The sequence below is a fragment of the Sinocyclocheilus anshuiensis genome, unplaced genomic scaffold (genome assembly GCF_001515605.1).
Source record: "Sinocyclocheilus anshuiensis isolate Anshui unplaced genomic scaffold, SAMN03320099.WGS_v1.1 scaffold1280, whole genome shotgun sequence".
NCBI lineage: Eukaryota > Metazoa > Chordata > Actinopteri > Cypriniformes > Cyprinidae > Sinocyclocheilus > Sinocyclocheilus anshuiensis.
In genome coordinates, this window is record NW_015546075.1 from 214,859 (window position 1) to 229,698 (window position 14,840).

At 40.3% G+C, this 14,840-nt stretch overlaps 1 protein-coding gene across 1 annotated transcript in view; it reads left to right on the plus strand.

Annotated features, from left to right (window-relative positions):
- The window catches only part of LOC107699870 (transformation/transcription domain-associated protein-like), an 89,179-nt gene that overhangs the window by 21,941 nt on the left and 52,398 nt on the right, over window positions 1–14,840 (plus strand). Inside the window, 15 exon segments of the mRNA XM_016501281.1 lie at window positions 353–570; window positions 670–867; window positions 953–1,213; window positions 2,317–2,478; window positions 2,584–2,680; window positions 4,294–4,415; window positions 4,815–4,985; window positions 6,438–6,506; window positions 8,192–8,212; window positions 8,548–8,667; window positions 11,283–11,402; window positions 11,527–11,691; window positions 11,788–11,969; window positions 12,101–12,299; window positions 14,462–14,590. Coding sequence (XP_016356767.1) covers window positions 353–570; window positions 670–867; window positions 953–1,213; window positions 2,317–2,478; window positions 2,584–2,680; window positions 4,294–4,415; window positions 4,815–4,985; window positions 6,438–6,506; window positions 8,192–8,212; window positions 8,548–8,667; window positions 11,283–11,402; window positions 11,527–11,691; window positions 11,788–11,969; window positions 12,101–12,299; window positions 14,462–14,590 — 2,234 coding nt within the window.

Here is a 14,840-nt window from a genome sequence, read left to right on the forward strand (position 1 = left end):
GCACGCACGTGATGGAGATTTACCGCTGATTACAGAACCGGCTTTACTGATAAGATGCGCGTTAAATATTGCATGCGATTTATCGTGCAGCCCTAATATAATGAATATAATTTGTGACCTTGTGGAAAGAAATGCTTTGCTTCTGGATCGTACAAAATGGTAATTAATATTTATTGGCAGCAGAGACATCGGAAACAAGAGACATTGCTTGGCTTTTAACTCATCCTATTTTAATATAATTTAATGAGTTTTTGCTTGGCAGCAACAATGCAAGTTTTTTTTTTTCCTTTCTGAGTGTGAGAAACATCAGAAGTGCACTCAGATCATCCCACAACTCAATCTTCTGCTCTAGGTCCCTTCTTGCTGCCATGCTACCAGTCAGGTAGCCAGGCCAGCACGGCTATGTTCCACAGTGAAGAGAACGGCTCCAAAGGCATGGACCCACTCGTGCTGATCGACGCCATCGCCATCTGCATGGCCTATGAGGAGAAGGAGCTGTGCAAGATTGGGGAAGTGGCACTTGCTGTCATCTTTGATGTTGCCAGCATTATCCTGGGCTCCAAAGAAAGGGTGAGGTCTCTTGATATTTTTCTTTCCATAAACTTTTTTTAGTAGACAGGTTCCACTTGAAGGGTCTTCTTTTAAAACTCGATCTGGTTCTTTCTTCAGGCGTGCCAGCTGCCGTTGTTCTCCTACATAGTGGAGCGTCTATGTGCATGCTGCTATGAGCAGGCCTGGTATGCTAAGCTGGGTGGAGTGGTGTCCATTAAGTTCCTGATGGAGAGGCTTCCTCTGATTTGGGTGTTGCAAAACCAGCTGACCTTCCTCAAAGCTCTGCTCTTTGTCATGATGGACCTCACAGGAGAGGTACAAACAATTTCTAATGTCATTTGAAATCATTGATGTTTGGGTTACTTGCATGAACTTCTGTATCCCCTAATGTCCCTCTTAGGTGTCTAACGGGGCAGTTGCCATGGCAAAGACCACATTGGAGCAGTTGTTGATACGCTGTGCCACTCCTCTTAAGGATGAGGAGAAGACTGAGGAGCTTCTGTCTGCCCAGGATAAATCCTTCCATCTGGTGACCCATGACCTTGTACGGGAGGTCACCTCCCCCAATTCCACTGTCCGCAAGCAGGCCATGCACTCCCTGCAGGTGCTGGCTCAAGTCACAGGCAAGAGCGTCACCATCATCATGGAGCCTCACAAAGAAGTGAGTGTGATATATTTCTATACGATTATGAGGACTATGGCAGGACTTTCTTTGCTGGCTCGGTCAGATTTTTACTTGCTCTGCCAACATTTTCACTGGCCCCACTATTTAAAATGATGCATTTTATATTTTTAAAAACATGTTATTGCTGGAAAAAATAATTTTATGAAGTTTTCATTAATTTTATATTTCGTTTTTGTGACAACGTGACAGCGACTTCAAAAATCTCGATAAGAGGGAGTTGTTATGGAGAGGAATTGCAGATCAAATAGGATTCGATGTGTACCGGGGTATTTTTCATTAAGCGCCATCTAATGTCAGGGAGTGAATTTGCATGTTCATTCAGCACATCGGCAGTGAAAATCGCTTGGGTATGAACAAACAAGACACGTCGAAAAACACTGGCGATAAGCGCGCGCGATAATCTTCCTGGTGTGCACGAGGCTTTAGACGGTGTGGGCGACGAGGAGAGTTGAACTCAGTTTAATTTTATGGTAATGAGCTATGACGCGGTTCGGCGGCAGCCAATCTGAATGTAGAAGTCCTCCGCTTGAGAGGATTCCAGAGAATACAGTCTTGTAAACTTTGGTTCCGACCACATTAGTTCCCAAGCTAAATTTTAATAGAGGTTGATCTTTGCTGTGGCGGGGTTCCCAATAATTTACGACGTGGTTGATCTTTGCTGTGGCGGGTTTCCCAATAATTTACGACGTGAATTGTTGTGAATTTGATAAGAAGGCGCGCAACACTATTTATAAGAAACATTTTTGCGCTAGAACGCTTGTTTTTCAGTGAGAATGCAATTCATTTGCTCAAACGCACAGCTAGCCTGCTAAATATTATGTTAATGAGGTACTTAAATCAGCAGAATTCATGGTCACAATATTTCAAACAAAAGCAGTTGTTTATTTTACAACACACTTATATTTTGTAAGTTTAGATAATGCTACACTGGCCAAGTGACCATTCCATCAACTCTCTCAACATGAGCCCAGGGCTATCACACAATTCTTATTGTTAACTCTTGCAAGGAAGGAACATTAGGTCAGTCCGCTTCCTTCCTCTATTTAGGGAAAGTTTAAAACTCTCCTTATTTCCACCAGGTGCTGCAAGACATGGTTCCTCCAAAGAAACATCTGTTGCGGCATCAGCCTGCCAATGCTCAGATTGGCCTGATGGAGGGCAACACCTTCTGCACCACTCTACAGCCCCGCCTCTTCACCATGGACCTCAACGTGGTGGAACACAAAGTCTTTTACACAGAGGTCAGTTTGAAACTGTCTGCTTTTAAGTGGGTTATATGAAATCACCAGTGTGTTGATGCTCTGTGTACTTCCTCTGTGAGCTCCAGTGTCTCTGATTTGACACAGTTGCTGAACCTGTGTGAAGCTGAGGATGCTGCTTTGATGAAGCTGCCCTGTTATAAAAGCCTTCCTTCACTGGTGCCGCTGCGCATTGCTGCTCTCAGTATGTGCTACTTTTTATTCATACATATACAAGAAACTATATATAGGTTATCTTCCAAAACCTAGTGAGCTGCCTGGCTGATTTCTGCCTACATAGGCATCTGCCTTCTAAGGCAGCATGCAAACCGAAATGGATCCTGATGAGCGATTGATTTTGGAAGACTTTACATAGGCAGCAACTTTACACAGGCAGTTATGTCATACAAATAAACCTCCACACACAGTGTACAGGAGGTTTGGCTCTCTGTTGATTGCAAGTTTAGCCCTTTTCGCACCGGAGGAACATTTTCATAGTTCCTAGAACTATTGGCGGAAGTACCCGGATGCTCATGCGTTTGCACTGTAGGAACTAGGAACAATTTTAGTTCTAGGAACTCCTTTTATGGGAGCTAAATTAGCTCCTACTTCAGAGTAGGGTCTAAACCCGCGCTATAGGAACTACCAGTGACGTAAGTGTACGATGATTTGCCAAACGCATGTGGGAAAACGCCGGCATCCGCCATTTTTAAAAAGCCGGATAAACACACAACAGTTTATAATTCGTGGAGCAGTTTACAGTAGGCTACAAGATTGAAAACCGTGATAAATGGACCGACGCCGAAGTGCAAGCAGTTCTAAACATTTATGCTCTTTTCTCAGACTCGATCATATGAAGAAATGCAAGCTGCCATAGTAGATTTCGTTTCTTAGTCCTCTGATTTGCTCTTGCTATCGCATAACTTCTATCTCCATTATCACGAAACCCAGTATATACATCAAAAACACAGCTCCGATCACGGTGTGCTCCATCCTTTTGCTGTTTACGTTGTTGAATGCTGTGCTTTAATGACGTTGCTGTGCACTGGCTTACGTCACTTCTGAGTTTCTGTTGGCGGTGCGAATGCAACCAGGAAGACCTAAAGTTCCCGGGGAACTACCCGACCGGCTAGTTCCTATAACTTAGTTCCTAGAACTATGCGGTGCGAAAGGGTCTTTATTGTTAGCATGGTGCTAAGGTAAAGTAGTCCTTGTTTAATTAGATTTAAGTTGTTTTAATAATACTTTTTGTGCACTTGCAAAAGTTCAAAAGTTAATGCGTTCCGTTCAAAAGTTTGAAAAAAGTGTAATGCTCAACAAGGCTGCATTCATTTGATTTAAAAATACAGGAAAAATATCTTGAGAAATATTATTACAAATTGGAATAGCTGTTTCTTATTTAAAAAAAGGTTTTTATATCTGTGATGGCAAAGATGAATTTTCAGCAGCTGTTACTCCAGTCTTCAGTATCACACGTTTTCTTATTCTAATATACCGATTTGGTCCTCAAGAAATGTTTCTTATCATCATGGTTGAAAACGGTTGCGCTGCTTTATATTGCAATGAACAATTTTCTCTGTCTGCAGTTTGGAACAGCCTTTGTGTTTGTAGTGTGCCTGTGATGCCTAAACACGCTGCCTGCATAGACAGCTCACTAGGTTTTGGAACAGTGACCTAGTATTTGACACTGTCAAATACTAATAAATGCAAATGTTTTGGTGTGCCACATAACTGAAAAACAATAATAAATGTGCACTGTATATTAAATGTCAGTCTTAATGATTTTTCTGTTGAACCCTCCCGTGTGTGTCTATTCAGATGCCCTGGCGGCCTGTAACTATCTTCCCCAGTCCCGAGAGAAGATCATCGCTGCCCTCTTCAAGGCCCTCAACTCTACTAACAGTGAGCTCCAGGAGGCCGGAGAGGCCTGCATGAGAAAGGTCAGCCCTCTTCCTCCACAAGCCTAATTTCCTTTCTCCTGTCTCTGTCTCTTCCGCACTCTCTTCCTCTGCCCTGCTGCCTCTAATGAGTCCTGCCTGAAAAGATCAATACAGGATGGAGTGAAGCAGGCTCAGAGGAAAATGAATTTGGCCGTGATGCATCATCTCATTGCAGAAGGCTGGCGTGGCCTTTCTTATTGCGCTGGTTTTAGAGTTTTTCTGCTCCTGTGAATTGACAGGACAGTAGCGAAAAACAGGGTTTTAAGATGCCATTATCTTGTAGTCTTCCTTGTAGGGCATGTAAAAGCAGCTGTCTCTATTAAGCACTCATGGGCTGTTTAATGGCCCTATATATGCTTTGAAGTCTTGAGTGTATATTCATGTTCCTATGTTTCACAGTTCTTAGAGGGGGCTACTATCGAGGTGGATCAGATCCATACACACATGCGGCCCTTGTTGATGATGCTTGGAGACTATCGCAGTCTGACACTCAATGTGGTCAACAGACTGACATCAGTCACTCGTCTCTTCCCCAACTCCTTCAATGACAAATTCTGTGACCAAATGATGGTAAGTGAACACTGTAAAACAGTTTAATGCATATACATATATATATATATATATGAAATATATATATTTAAACAGTCAAGAGCACAGACTCAATGTTTCTTCTGCTCTTGCACAGGGTGTCTGCGGGGTCCTAAAAAGTATTACAAGTTGATAAATCAATTTAGAGAAAATTAAGGCCCTTAAAAATTATTAAAGTCTTAAATGCCATTTTCCAAGGTATTACATTTTGTATCATCTTTTCATTATGTATATTTGTCAAATAGTGGGGTTCTGTGTATTTTATTTATGGAATCCCGCAAGATTTGACTTCATCTGTTATGGCGCTCACTGACTGACTGCGCTGCTGCGTGATAGTGCGGGGCTTGTTGATCCCGCTCACGCTGAATTTCTGACCATTACCGCATGCTCCAATCCGCTCCCACGATTTTTGTGTACGCTCCCGCAAACATTCTAATATTGTATATAATTTTCGCACATCAGGGCGCCGCTATCAATATGTGGGGTATTTAAATTCCCTTTGAATGAGCGCTCTCAGTGGTAGTTCACTTTCAATTTCGCGATCGCGCACGCACTGTGTAAAGGGAGCACATCCTACGATAAAAGATATTTGTCAATGAGCTCGGGCTCGATAAGGAGTTATCACAAAGTAAGTCTGTTTAGTTGCGCTATCTTACAATCAATATATAGTAAATGTAAGTTAAAGTGCCGATGTAACCGGTTAAAACTTGGAGTGGCGATGATGTCTTAAAATGTATGGAAAGAATCTTAAAAAGGTCTTAAAAGGTATTAAATTTAACTCCATGATTCCTGTATTTGGGACATGGTAATTGCGCTACTTTGGGCCTTTTTTTTTACTGGCATGCACAATTAAAATGATGTAATAGTTGTGATCATTATTTTACCTTCCATGATCATTCAGACTTGATCAGGTGCAGTACTGACACTGTCAAGTCTGCATCAAATCAAGCACTCCGTAATCACAGGTAAACTGTCTGATCAGTCAGGTGTTTGTCATGAGAAGTGTTCCACAAAACAAAACAGCTATGGTTTTAGTTGATGTGACAAATACATCTTTTGAATATACTGTGTGAACTCATTGCCCCGTTAGCTCGGAGAGCTTTATTTTCCCTCCTCAATAAGTTTTGTCAGTTGTTTTGTTTATTGGTCTAATTCTTGTTTCTTGGGTTGCATTGGTTAGTCACTCAATTAATTCTCTTGTGCTTCGTTCCCCACTTCTGAATTATGTTGTATTGATAAGGAGTTATCACAAAGTAAGTCTGTTTAGTTGCGCTATCTTACAATCAATATATAGTAAATGTAAGTTAAAGTGCCGATGTAACCGGTTAAAACGTGGAGTGGCGATGATGTCTTAAAATGTATGGAAAGAGTCTTAAAAAGGTCTTAAAAGGTATTAAATTTAACTCCATGATTCCTGTATATACCCTGTTGCAGCAACATCTGCGTAAATGGATGGAGGTGGTGGTGATCACGCATAAAGGAGGCCAGCGTAGTGATGGCAGTGTGAGTATAAGCTTGTTTTAATATCTCTGCTTTTCCTTGAATTATTTGTTGAACTTCACAAGGGCAGCAGCCTCGTTTAAGCCTCTTCAATGAGCGGAAGGGGTCTGTAGAAATGGAGAGCTGAGATGAGTGCTCTGGACTGGACTCCCTCCTCCAGCCCAGATCACCCCACTCAGACTCTGTGAGTGGCCATATTACAATCAATGATTAATTAGGAGCCATCCACCCCCAGGCCGCCTAAGTAACGAGCCTCAGAATTCTGGATCCTCGTTACCTTGTTGGACAGATAACCTTGTAGAGTAAGAAAAGGTGAGAGGGGGAGAAAGCCATTCTGTTTCCATGCTTCAAAACGAGCTGCCATTCTTTCTGTCTTGTTCACGCCCTGCCTTTCTCTAAAATGTATTATAATTACATGCAAATTGGCCCTCTGTTCCTGCAGTTCTTAATATTCTTACAACAATGACAGAATGACCAGCCATACATGACAATGAGGCGGGGTCAGTCGGGTTCAGGATTGGAAGGGTGGGGGGCATTCAGAATGCTAGTTCCAGAAGATTCGTTTAGTCATACATAGAAAAAGAAGGTCTGTTCAGGGAGAGCGTACATATTTATCCTTCATGAGAGCACATACTCAGATAAACCCATGCTGGGGTGCTAGTTCAGTTCAGTATTAGGATTGCTCTTCAGTGCTCGAATTTCAATGTTTTCTCAGTGTAAAAATATCTTGACAGTGTCCCAAATATAGTGCGAAGTCGCACTCAGGGATTATGAAGACTGTGCATTGTTCTCTGTGCAATTCTTTACAAAGGGAAATTTTTATTTATATTTATCATAAAAATGAGTAAAGTTAATGTTTTACCCCAGGAAAAAGTTATTTTATAAAAATATATGCTTTTAGGACTACTAAAATGTTGGCATTGTGATATGCATGACATTTGATGTAATGTCTTGACAAGTTTAATTTAATTTAATTTAAAATGAATGCAAGTTTTGATGTAGTTAGGTGTTCACCATTATTTATACTGGCATCATTATCGGGCCCAATACTGTGCTCATGTACTCATTCTCATTAAAATGCTCTGATACCAAAAATACAAGTAAAATATGCTGCATTGTCCTGAAAATAATCTCAATGCAAAAATTCTAATATTTGATCATAGTAGATATTATTGCAAGTATTTAGGTTATTTTCTCCCATTATTAAATTGTGTGCATTACTTGTTATTTGTCTAGATAATTATTAAAATATAGCATTTAAATGTAGTGACAACCATCGGTTTTGCAGTTATACATTATGTAGCACTATGATCCTAATGCCCATACTTTTGTATGCCCTTTACGTTAGTTAATCAGTGCTGTGTAATGTATTCTCACACAAGATTTCTCATTCACCTTCACCTTCAGTTTCCATACTGAAATCAATGGATCTGTAGATGGAGTCCAGCTGAAATGCTGCCCGTTTCAGTTCAGAAAAAGTGTTTTGATTTGTTTTTTTTACCTCATATTTTTTGGCCTCTGCACTTTTTTGCTACTTTTGTTTTCAACAAATGTGCAGCCTAGAAGGAAGATTGCTCTGCACAGAATCACACACACCACCATTCACCTGAACCCATCTCCTCAATCCATAGAGCACTCATTACCCACACTGCTTTGCTGATTGTTTGTTGTCTCCTGTTCTGGCGCAGCCTGCCATGGAGGGTGTAGAGGTGAGATGGCGGCCTGCTGTGGGGTCTTCACTGGCTCTGCTCTCATTGTGCTCGTGGTTACTCTGTGCTAGTGGAGTCTTTGTAATCGTATTTGTGTCTGTGGTGTTGTGTTTGACTTTTATGTTTCACATTTCTGAGGTGGTCCCTCTCAAACCTGCTAATGTATGTTGTCCCATGGATCTATGATGTTTTCAGGAACCAACCTGCCACTCTGACTTTCTTGCAGATGTTCCCCAACTTGTCACTGTTGATTTTATATTACAGGAGGTACACTTAGTTTTTCACCGCTGGTCACTAACAATAACTGTGATGCATTACTTCATTCACCTCTGCAGGAAATGAGGATCTGTTCGGCCATTATAAACCTCTTCCACCTGATACCAGCTGCTCCACAGACACTGGTGAAACCTTTGCTGGAAGTGGTCATGAAAACGGAGAGGGCGATGCTCATAGAGGTACAAGATCTGCATGCAAAAATACATGGAGGTGTCAAATGCATTGGAATAGAAATACCTATCAGTATTTATATCGGCCCACATTGAAATCGACTTAATTAGACTAATGTGGCAGATTTGTAAATCACTGAATAGACATGCCACGCACACACACACACACACACACACACATATAAAAGTGCTGTCAGTTGATTAAAAAAAATTTATTTAATCGTGATTAATCCCACCTAACATTCAAATTAATATAGAAACAACAAAGACAGTATATTTTAATATTTGTTTAATGACATCTTTTTTTATGACTGAAGGCAAGTGTCACTGATACCAATGCTACTGATGTCTCTAGGAAATTGTTTTTTTCCTAATATTTAACCATTGATTAGCCATTCAACATTACACAGGGCTTGAATTTCGAAACGAACAATTGAACATATATCAGCGTGATAACAGCTACCTTTAATGAAAACCATCTTTCGGAAAATGGTATTGGAAATGTAATTTATTTTTTTATTTTGACTCAATTCCCATTCGTTTACATGGTGAGGGCGGGGATTATGACCTGTACTGCAGCCAGCCACCAGGGGGCGATCAAAGAGCCTGCAGCTTCACTTTTCAGGACGTGTGATTAGCCATTCAACATTACACAGGGCTTGAATTTCGAAACGAACAATTGAACATATATCAGCGTGATAACAGCTACCTTTAATGAAAACCATCTTTCGGAAAATGGTATTGGAAATGTAATTTATTTTTTTATTTTGACTCAATTCCCATTCGTTTACATGGAGAGGGTGGGGATTATGACCTGTACTGCAGCCAGCCACCAGGGGGCGATCAAAGAGCCTGCAGCTTCACTTTTCAGGACGTGTGAGGCACTCTCGTTTTAAACATTCAAGTGCTCAATTCAGTACTTGTGTGCTCTCTGTGAGACCCCTTTCTGTGAGCTCACACCCAAAGCGCGTGCATAGAGCCGCATCTGAGAGCGCGCGACTACAGAATGAAGTTGTGTTGCGTCTTATTGCACGTAAACGGCCAAATACATACAAAATGATGTCAAAATGCCCATCTTGATGAGTATTCACGTAAACAGTCGATTTATACTAAACATTGTCAGTACATAGGCTATTAAGGGAATTTAAACATTTGAGAAACAAAACTTGTGTGTAACAGATCCGTGCATGAGGTCTTAAAGAGACAGCAACCTAAATAAACCTGCTGTCGTCTGTTTATTTATACATTGAAGACTAACCAGTGTTATTTTAAAGTTAAATAGATTATTCAGTTTCTGTGGTATTTCTGTACCTGAATATTACTGTTATACCTACCTGAAAAACTTAAAGCACTGTTAATTTTAGTTGTATCTTGTTATTGTATTTGTTTGTGCCATTGCTTGTCATTTATCTATTCTTATTTTATTACTGACTGTTTACTTGTCTTTTTTAGTTAAAATAAATTAAATTCAGAGTTTGAAATCAAAGTTCTTTTTAAGAATCTTTCTCACAATATAAATATGAATCAACAACATTGTAAAACACAATTACACTGGGTGACGAAACATTTAGGTTGGATGATTATAGTTTAAAAATGTCTACAAAAAGTACCCTAACTCCCCCATCAAAAAAAAACCATTTCAGAGAGATGTTCTTAAATGTAACTCGTATAACAAATACTTACGTTCATACACTGTTGAAAGGCAGCTTTAATCACCTTTTTGGTAACTTCTTGGCTTAACTGACAACAATACTATGACATTGCATGCTCGTAGTTTGCCTGGCACTGAGGTGAAGTTGGAGTGCGCGTCTGAAAAGTCTTCCGTTTAATGTAGTCATAAAGATGTTCTGCGTCTAAATAAATGCAATTCTTGTCAAGAAATGACGCAGATCTGATACGCATCGTATTTCTTTACCTTTTATGACCCACTTCAGTTCTTTAAGTCTCTACTAATGCACTGATGAGTTGATTTGGGTGTTTTATGTGAGGGAGACAGTGCTGGGGTGAAAACCATTTCAGAGAGATGTTCTTAAATGTAACTCGTATAACAAATACTTACATTCATACACTGTTGAAAGGCAGCTTTAATCACCTTTTTGGTAACTTCTTGGCTTAACTGACAACAATACTGTGACATTGCATGCTCGTAGTTTGCCTGGCACTGAGGTGAAGTTGGAGTGCGCGTCTGAAAAGTCTTCCGTTTAATGTAGTCATAAAGATGTTCTGCGTCTAAATAAATGCAATTCTTGTCAAGAAAAAAGAAACCGAAGCAGCAGTTGTGAGTGGGGTGGCCAACCCTAGCTCTGTTCCTGCGTTAATTGCGTAAAACATTTTTTAACATGTTAAACTGAATAAATTAATCGCATGCATTAACACTAATTTTGACAGCACTAATATATATATATATACACACACACACACACACACACACACACACACACACACACAAACTCCTGTTCAAAAGTTTGGGATCGGTCATTTTTTTAAAACATTTAAATATAAGAAATTCATACTTTTATTCAGCAAGGATGCTGATGATCAAAAAGACATGTTGTTCTTTTGAATTTTTTTTATACAATGTGGATATTTTGGTTTTATGCAGTTTGCATGTTGTTACCTCACAGGCAGGCAGTCCCTTTAGAGAGCCACTGATCAAATTCTTGACACGTCATCCGTCTCAAACAGTGGAGCTTTTCATGATGGAGGCCACTCTCAATGACCCACAGTGGAGTCGCATGTTCATGGTTTGTTTGTTTTTTCTTGTCCATACCTCATTTTGTATTGTGTGTCTTTGTTTAAAAATTCCTTGCCATGATATCTTATTAGTGTTGCTTTTTCTTAAATTTTTTATTGTTTTCTCATTTGCAGAGTTTCTTGAAGCACAAAGATGCCAAGCCACTTCGCGATGTCTTGGCTTCTAACCCAAATCGATTTGTCCCTCTGCTGGTTCCAGCTGGGCCTGCAGCAACTGTGAGACCTGGGTCTCCCTCCACCAGTACTGCCCGCCTTGACCTGCAGTTCCAGGCCGTCAAGGTGGGCCAAACACTCTTAACTGTTTACTCTTAAATTTAATGCAATTTGCTTGTTTGTAGAGCCTGAATATTAATGAGCATTCATAAACTCCCTCAGATCATAAGCATCATTGTGAAAAATGATGAAGGCTGGTTGGCGGGTCAGCACTCTTTAGTGAGTCAGCTCAGACGCGTGTGGGTCAGCGAGGCCTTCCAGGAGCGCCACCGCAAAGACAGCATGGCTGCAACCAACTGGAAAGAGCCCAAACTATTAGCATACTGTCTGCTTAGCTACTGCAAGTAAGTGTTTTCTGTTTGGTGGTTGCAGAAATTACACACTTCACAAGTTTAAATACTGTTAATAGCTTGGAAAATGGAAACGCAATGTTTTTACTTTAATTTTTACTCTAAAGTTGTACATTTCCTTTCAGACGCAACTACTCTGAGATAGAGCTACTCTTTCAGCTGCTGAGAGCCTTCACTGGCCGCTTCCTGTGCAACATGACCTTCCTGAAGGAGTACATGGAGGAGGAGATCCCCAAGAACTACAGCATCACACACAAACGAGCGCTCTTCTTCCGCTTTGTGGAGTTCAATGACCCACACTTTAATGATGAGCTCAAGGCGAAGGTGAGGATATACCATTTGTACACCTGTGAGTATTAACATGTTGAGAAGAAACTCCCGTGAATTTTGCCTTTGTGATGACCTCTCGTTTTTTATTAAGAGCCACCATGAGTGTGACTGATGCCATGACACAGACCTCCATGGTCAGCATTATAAATTCCACCTTTGCGGTATATTTCTGTTGAGAGTGGCACAGCGTCACGCTTTCTTAGCGCTGACCATCTAATGTGGCCAACAACCAGCCCCTGCTGAATATATATGCTCAAGATGGGGAGCGTGACAGGGACTGACCGTGCATGACGCACTCGGTTCTCAAAGGCACGTCTTCACAGTCAACCTGAAGTCTTTGAAGAACGCTAATGAATATTTATCTGCAGATTACTCTAATAGCCATTGCTCATATGCTGAGGGTTTGCCTTTAATCAGCCCTGGAGAAGATGGGTAACATAGTTGATGGAGCAGGGCTCAACACAAAGAACTTTTTCTGCTAGCTCGGATGCAGTAGTAGTTTAGATTTTTACTTTTTTTGGGTGTCATTTTCACTCACTGATTTTTTATTTATTTTATTATTTTGCAGTTTTTGGGATGTTTGAAATGACCACATCACATAGTTTAATGTAGCATTTCTGACAATGTTCCCTTCTTTGTTGATTCTTTTGATCATCCTTATTGTCTACACCTGTGGAGGGGTGTTTATAGTGGGCAAGCACTACATGGAGTACAAGGACCCACTGGTAAACGGGTCAGTCAGGATATTCAAGGCTGTTTCTTATTCCCACTTCATTTTTATTCATGTGAAAGAACTCCATCAAGTTGGAGAAGTAGATCAAATGGCAGTTTATTAAAATGAACTGAATGTTCCCCAACTTCCCCTCAAATTGTCACCCTTTGCAATGACATTGAGAAACGGTAGCAGTGCATCGGCGGATAGTCTTCACAGCTTTGATGGCAGAGGCTGTTCTTGCTCTGCTAAATCACCCCTCACAGCAAAACAGACGTTGCATCCCAAACATTCCCCAGGAGAGCTCAGCAGCTGTGCGCACTCTTAACAGAATACATGTTTAAGGTGATGTTTTCAGGCAGCTGGAGTCGCGGCGGTTTTGGCTGTGATGGATCGTATAGAAAAGTATTTGTTGTGATCCATCACTCATGTGAACGGTAGAGGGGCTCATTAGGACGAGGGATAATGAAGGAACACCTGCAGCCCCACGGCCCCCATGTTTGAATAAATCCACATGCTGATGCACACTTCAGCTAGCAAACAACACAACCATTGTGTCTGACTAGACAAACTATTGTCTTGAATAAAGCTAGTATTTTCCCATAGCTTAAATTACCAAGTGGTGCATTGTTGACATGCTTATTAATCTTTGTGATTTTTCTTTCAAATTTATAGTGTAAAGCAGAAACAAAGCTATTAGTGTTCAAAGATGCTAATTATGTAACATACGAGCTGACGAATGGAAAGTCGAGGAATTTTGAGCTTCTAAAAACATGGTTCATCAGAATGATTAATATCAGTTAACTTACAAATCAACCAAATCTGAGGTGCCAAGTTGTGCTTTTCTCTCTCTCTTCTGTCATCATCACACTTTTTACTGGCTTTATCTATGCCAAAGCAGCCCTGGTTTTAATAATTGAAGAAAATTCAATCAATGCTGTAAATTGCAACATGCTTAAAAACTATAAAGATTCACTCACCGTGAACCTTTTTCATTAATGTTAACACAAAGCAAGAAGTAGAATTGTTAGCATATGTTTAAATGTACACTCACATAAAGACTCCAGTGGCCTTGAAAAAAACAGTTCATGTTATACATGAAGTAGGTTACCCATCATAGGGGCCACTATTCTGAGATGTCTTTCTATTATTATTATTATTATTAATGATGATAATAATATACAATTATATTTTTGTCATTTATATTTATATAATTTATTTTCATATAATGACATGATGTTTCTATGTCATGGTGTAAGTTTGGAGTCCAAGACCTATGGAATGAATAACAGGCAACAATTTTTTTTTCTTTCTTATACAATTATTATACTGCTCATTTGATAAACAGATACCTTCCCAGTTCTTTGATATCCTCAGTGTAAATACATAAATGTAACTTGTATGTTATTTGTTATATCATATATGTTATGTGTCCACTGTCCAGGTGTTACAGCACATCCTGAACCCAGCCTTCCTGTACAGCTTTGAGAAAGGGGAAGGCGAGCAACTGCTGGGGCCGCCCAATCCAGAGGGTGACAACCCTGAGAGCATCACTAGTGTCTTCATCACCAAGGTAATCCTCTCCAGCAGCCCCAGCCCAGCACCATTGGCAATGCTGTCACTCTGTCTCCATCTAGGATGACCTCTGGCTGTTATTTCACTGGCAGAAATGTCATGGCCACAATAAAGGTCATAGTGTTTGTTTTTCAAGCAAACCCAATGAGACACAGAGGTGAAGGTTAATAGCCTTCATTTATTTCACACTTAAATTGATTGTCTCTCCCCTGCTGCTAATCATAACAAAGGGTAAACCAAACAGTCCG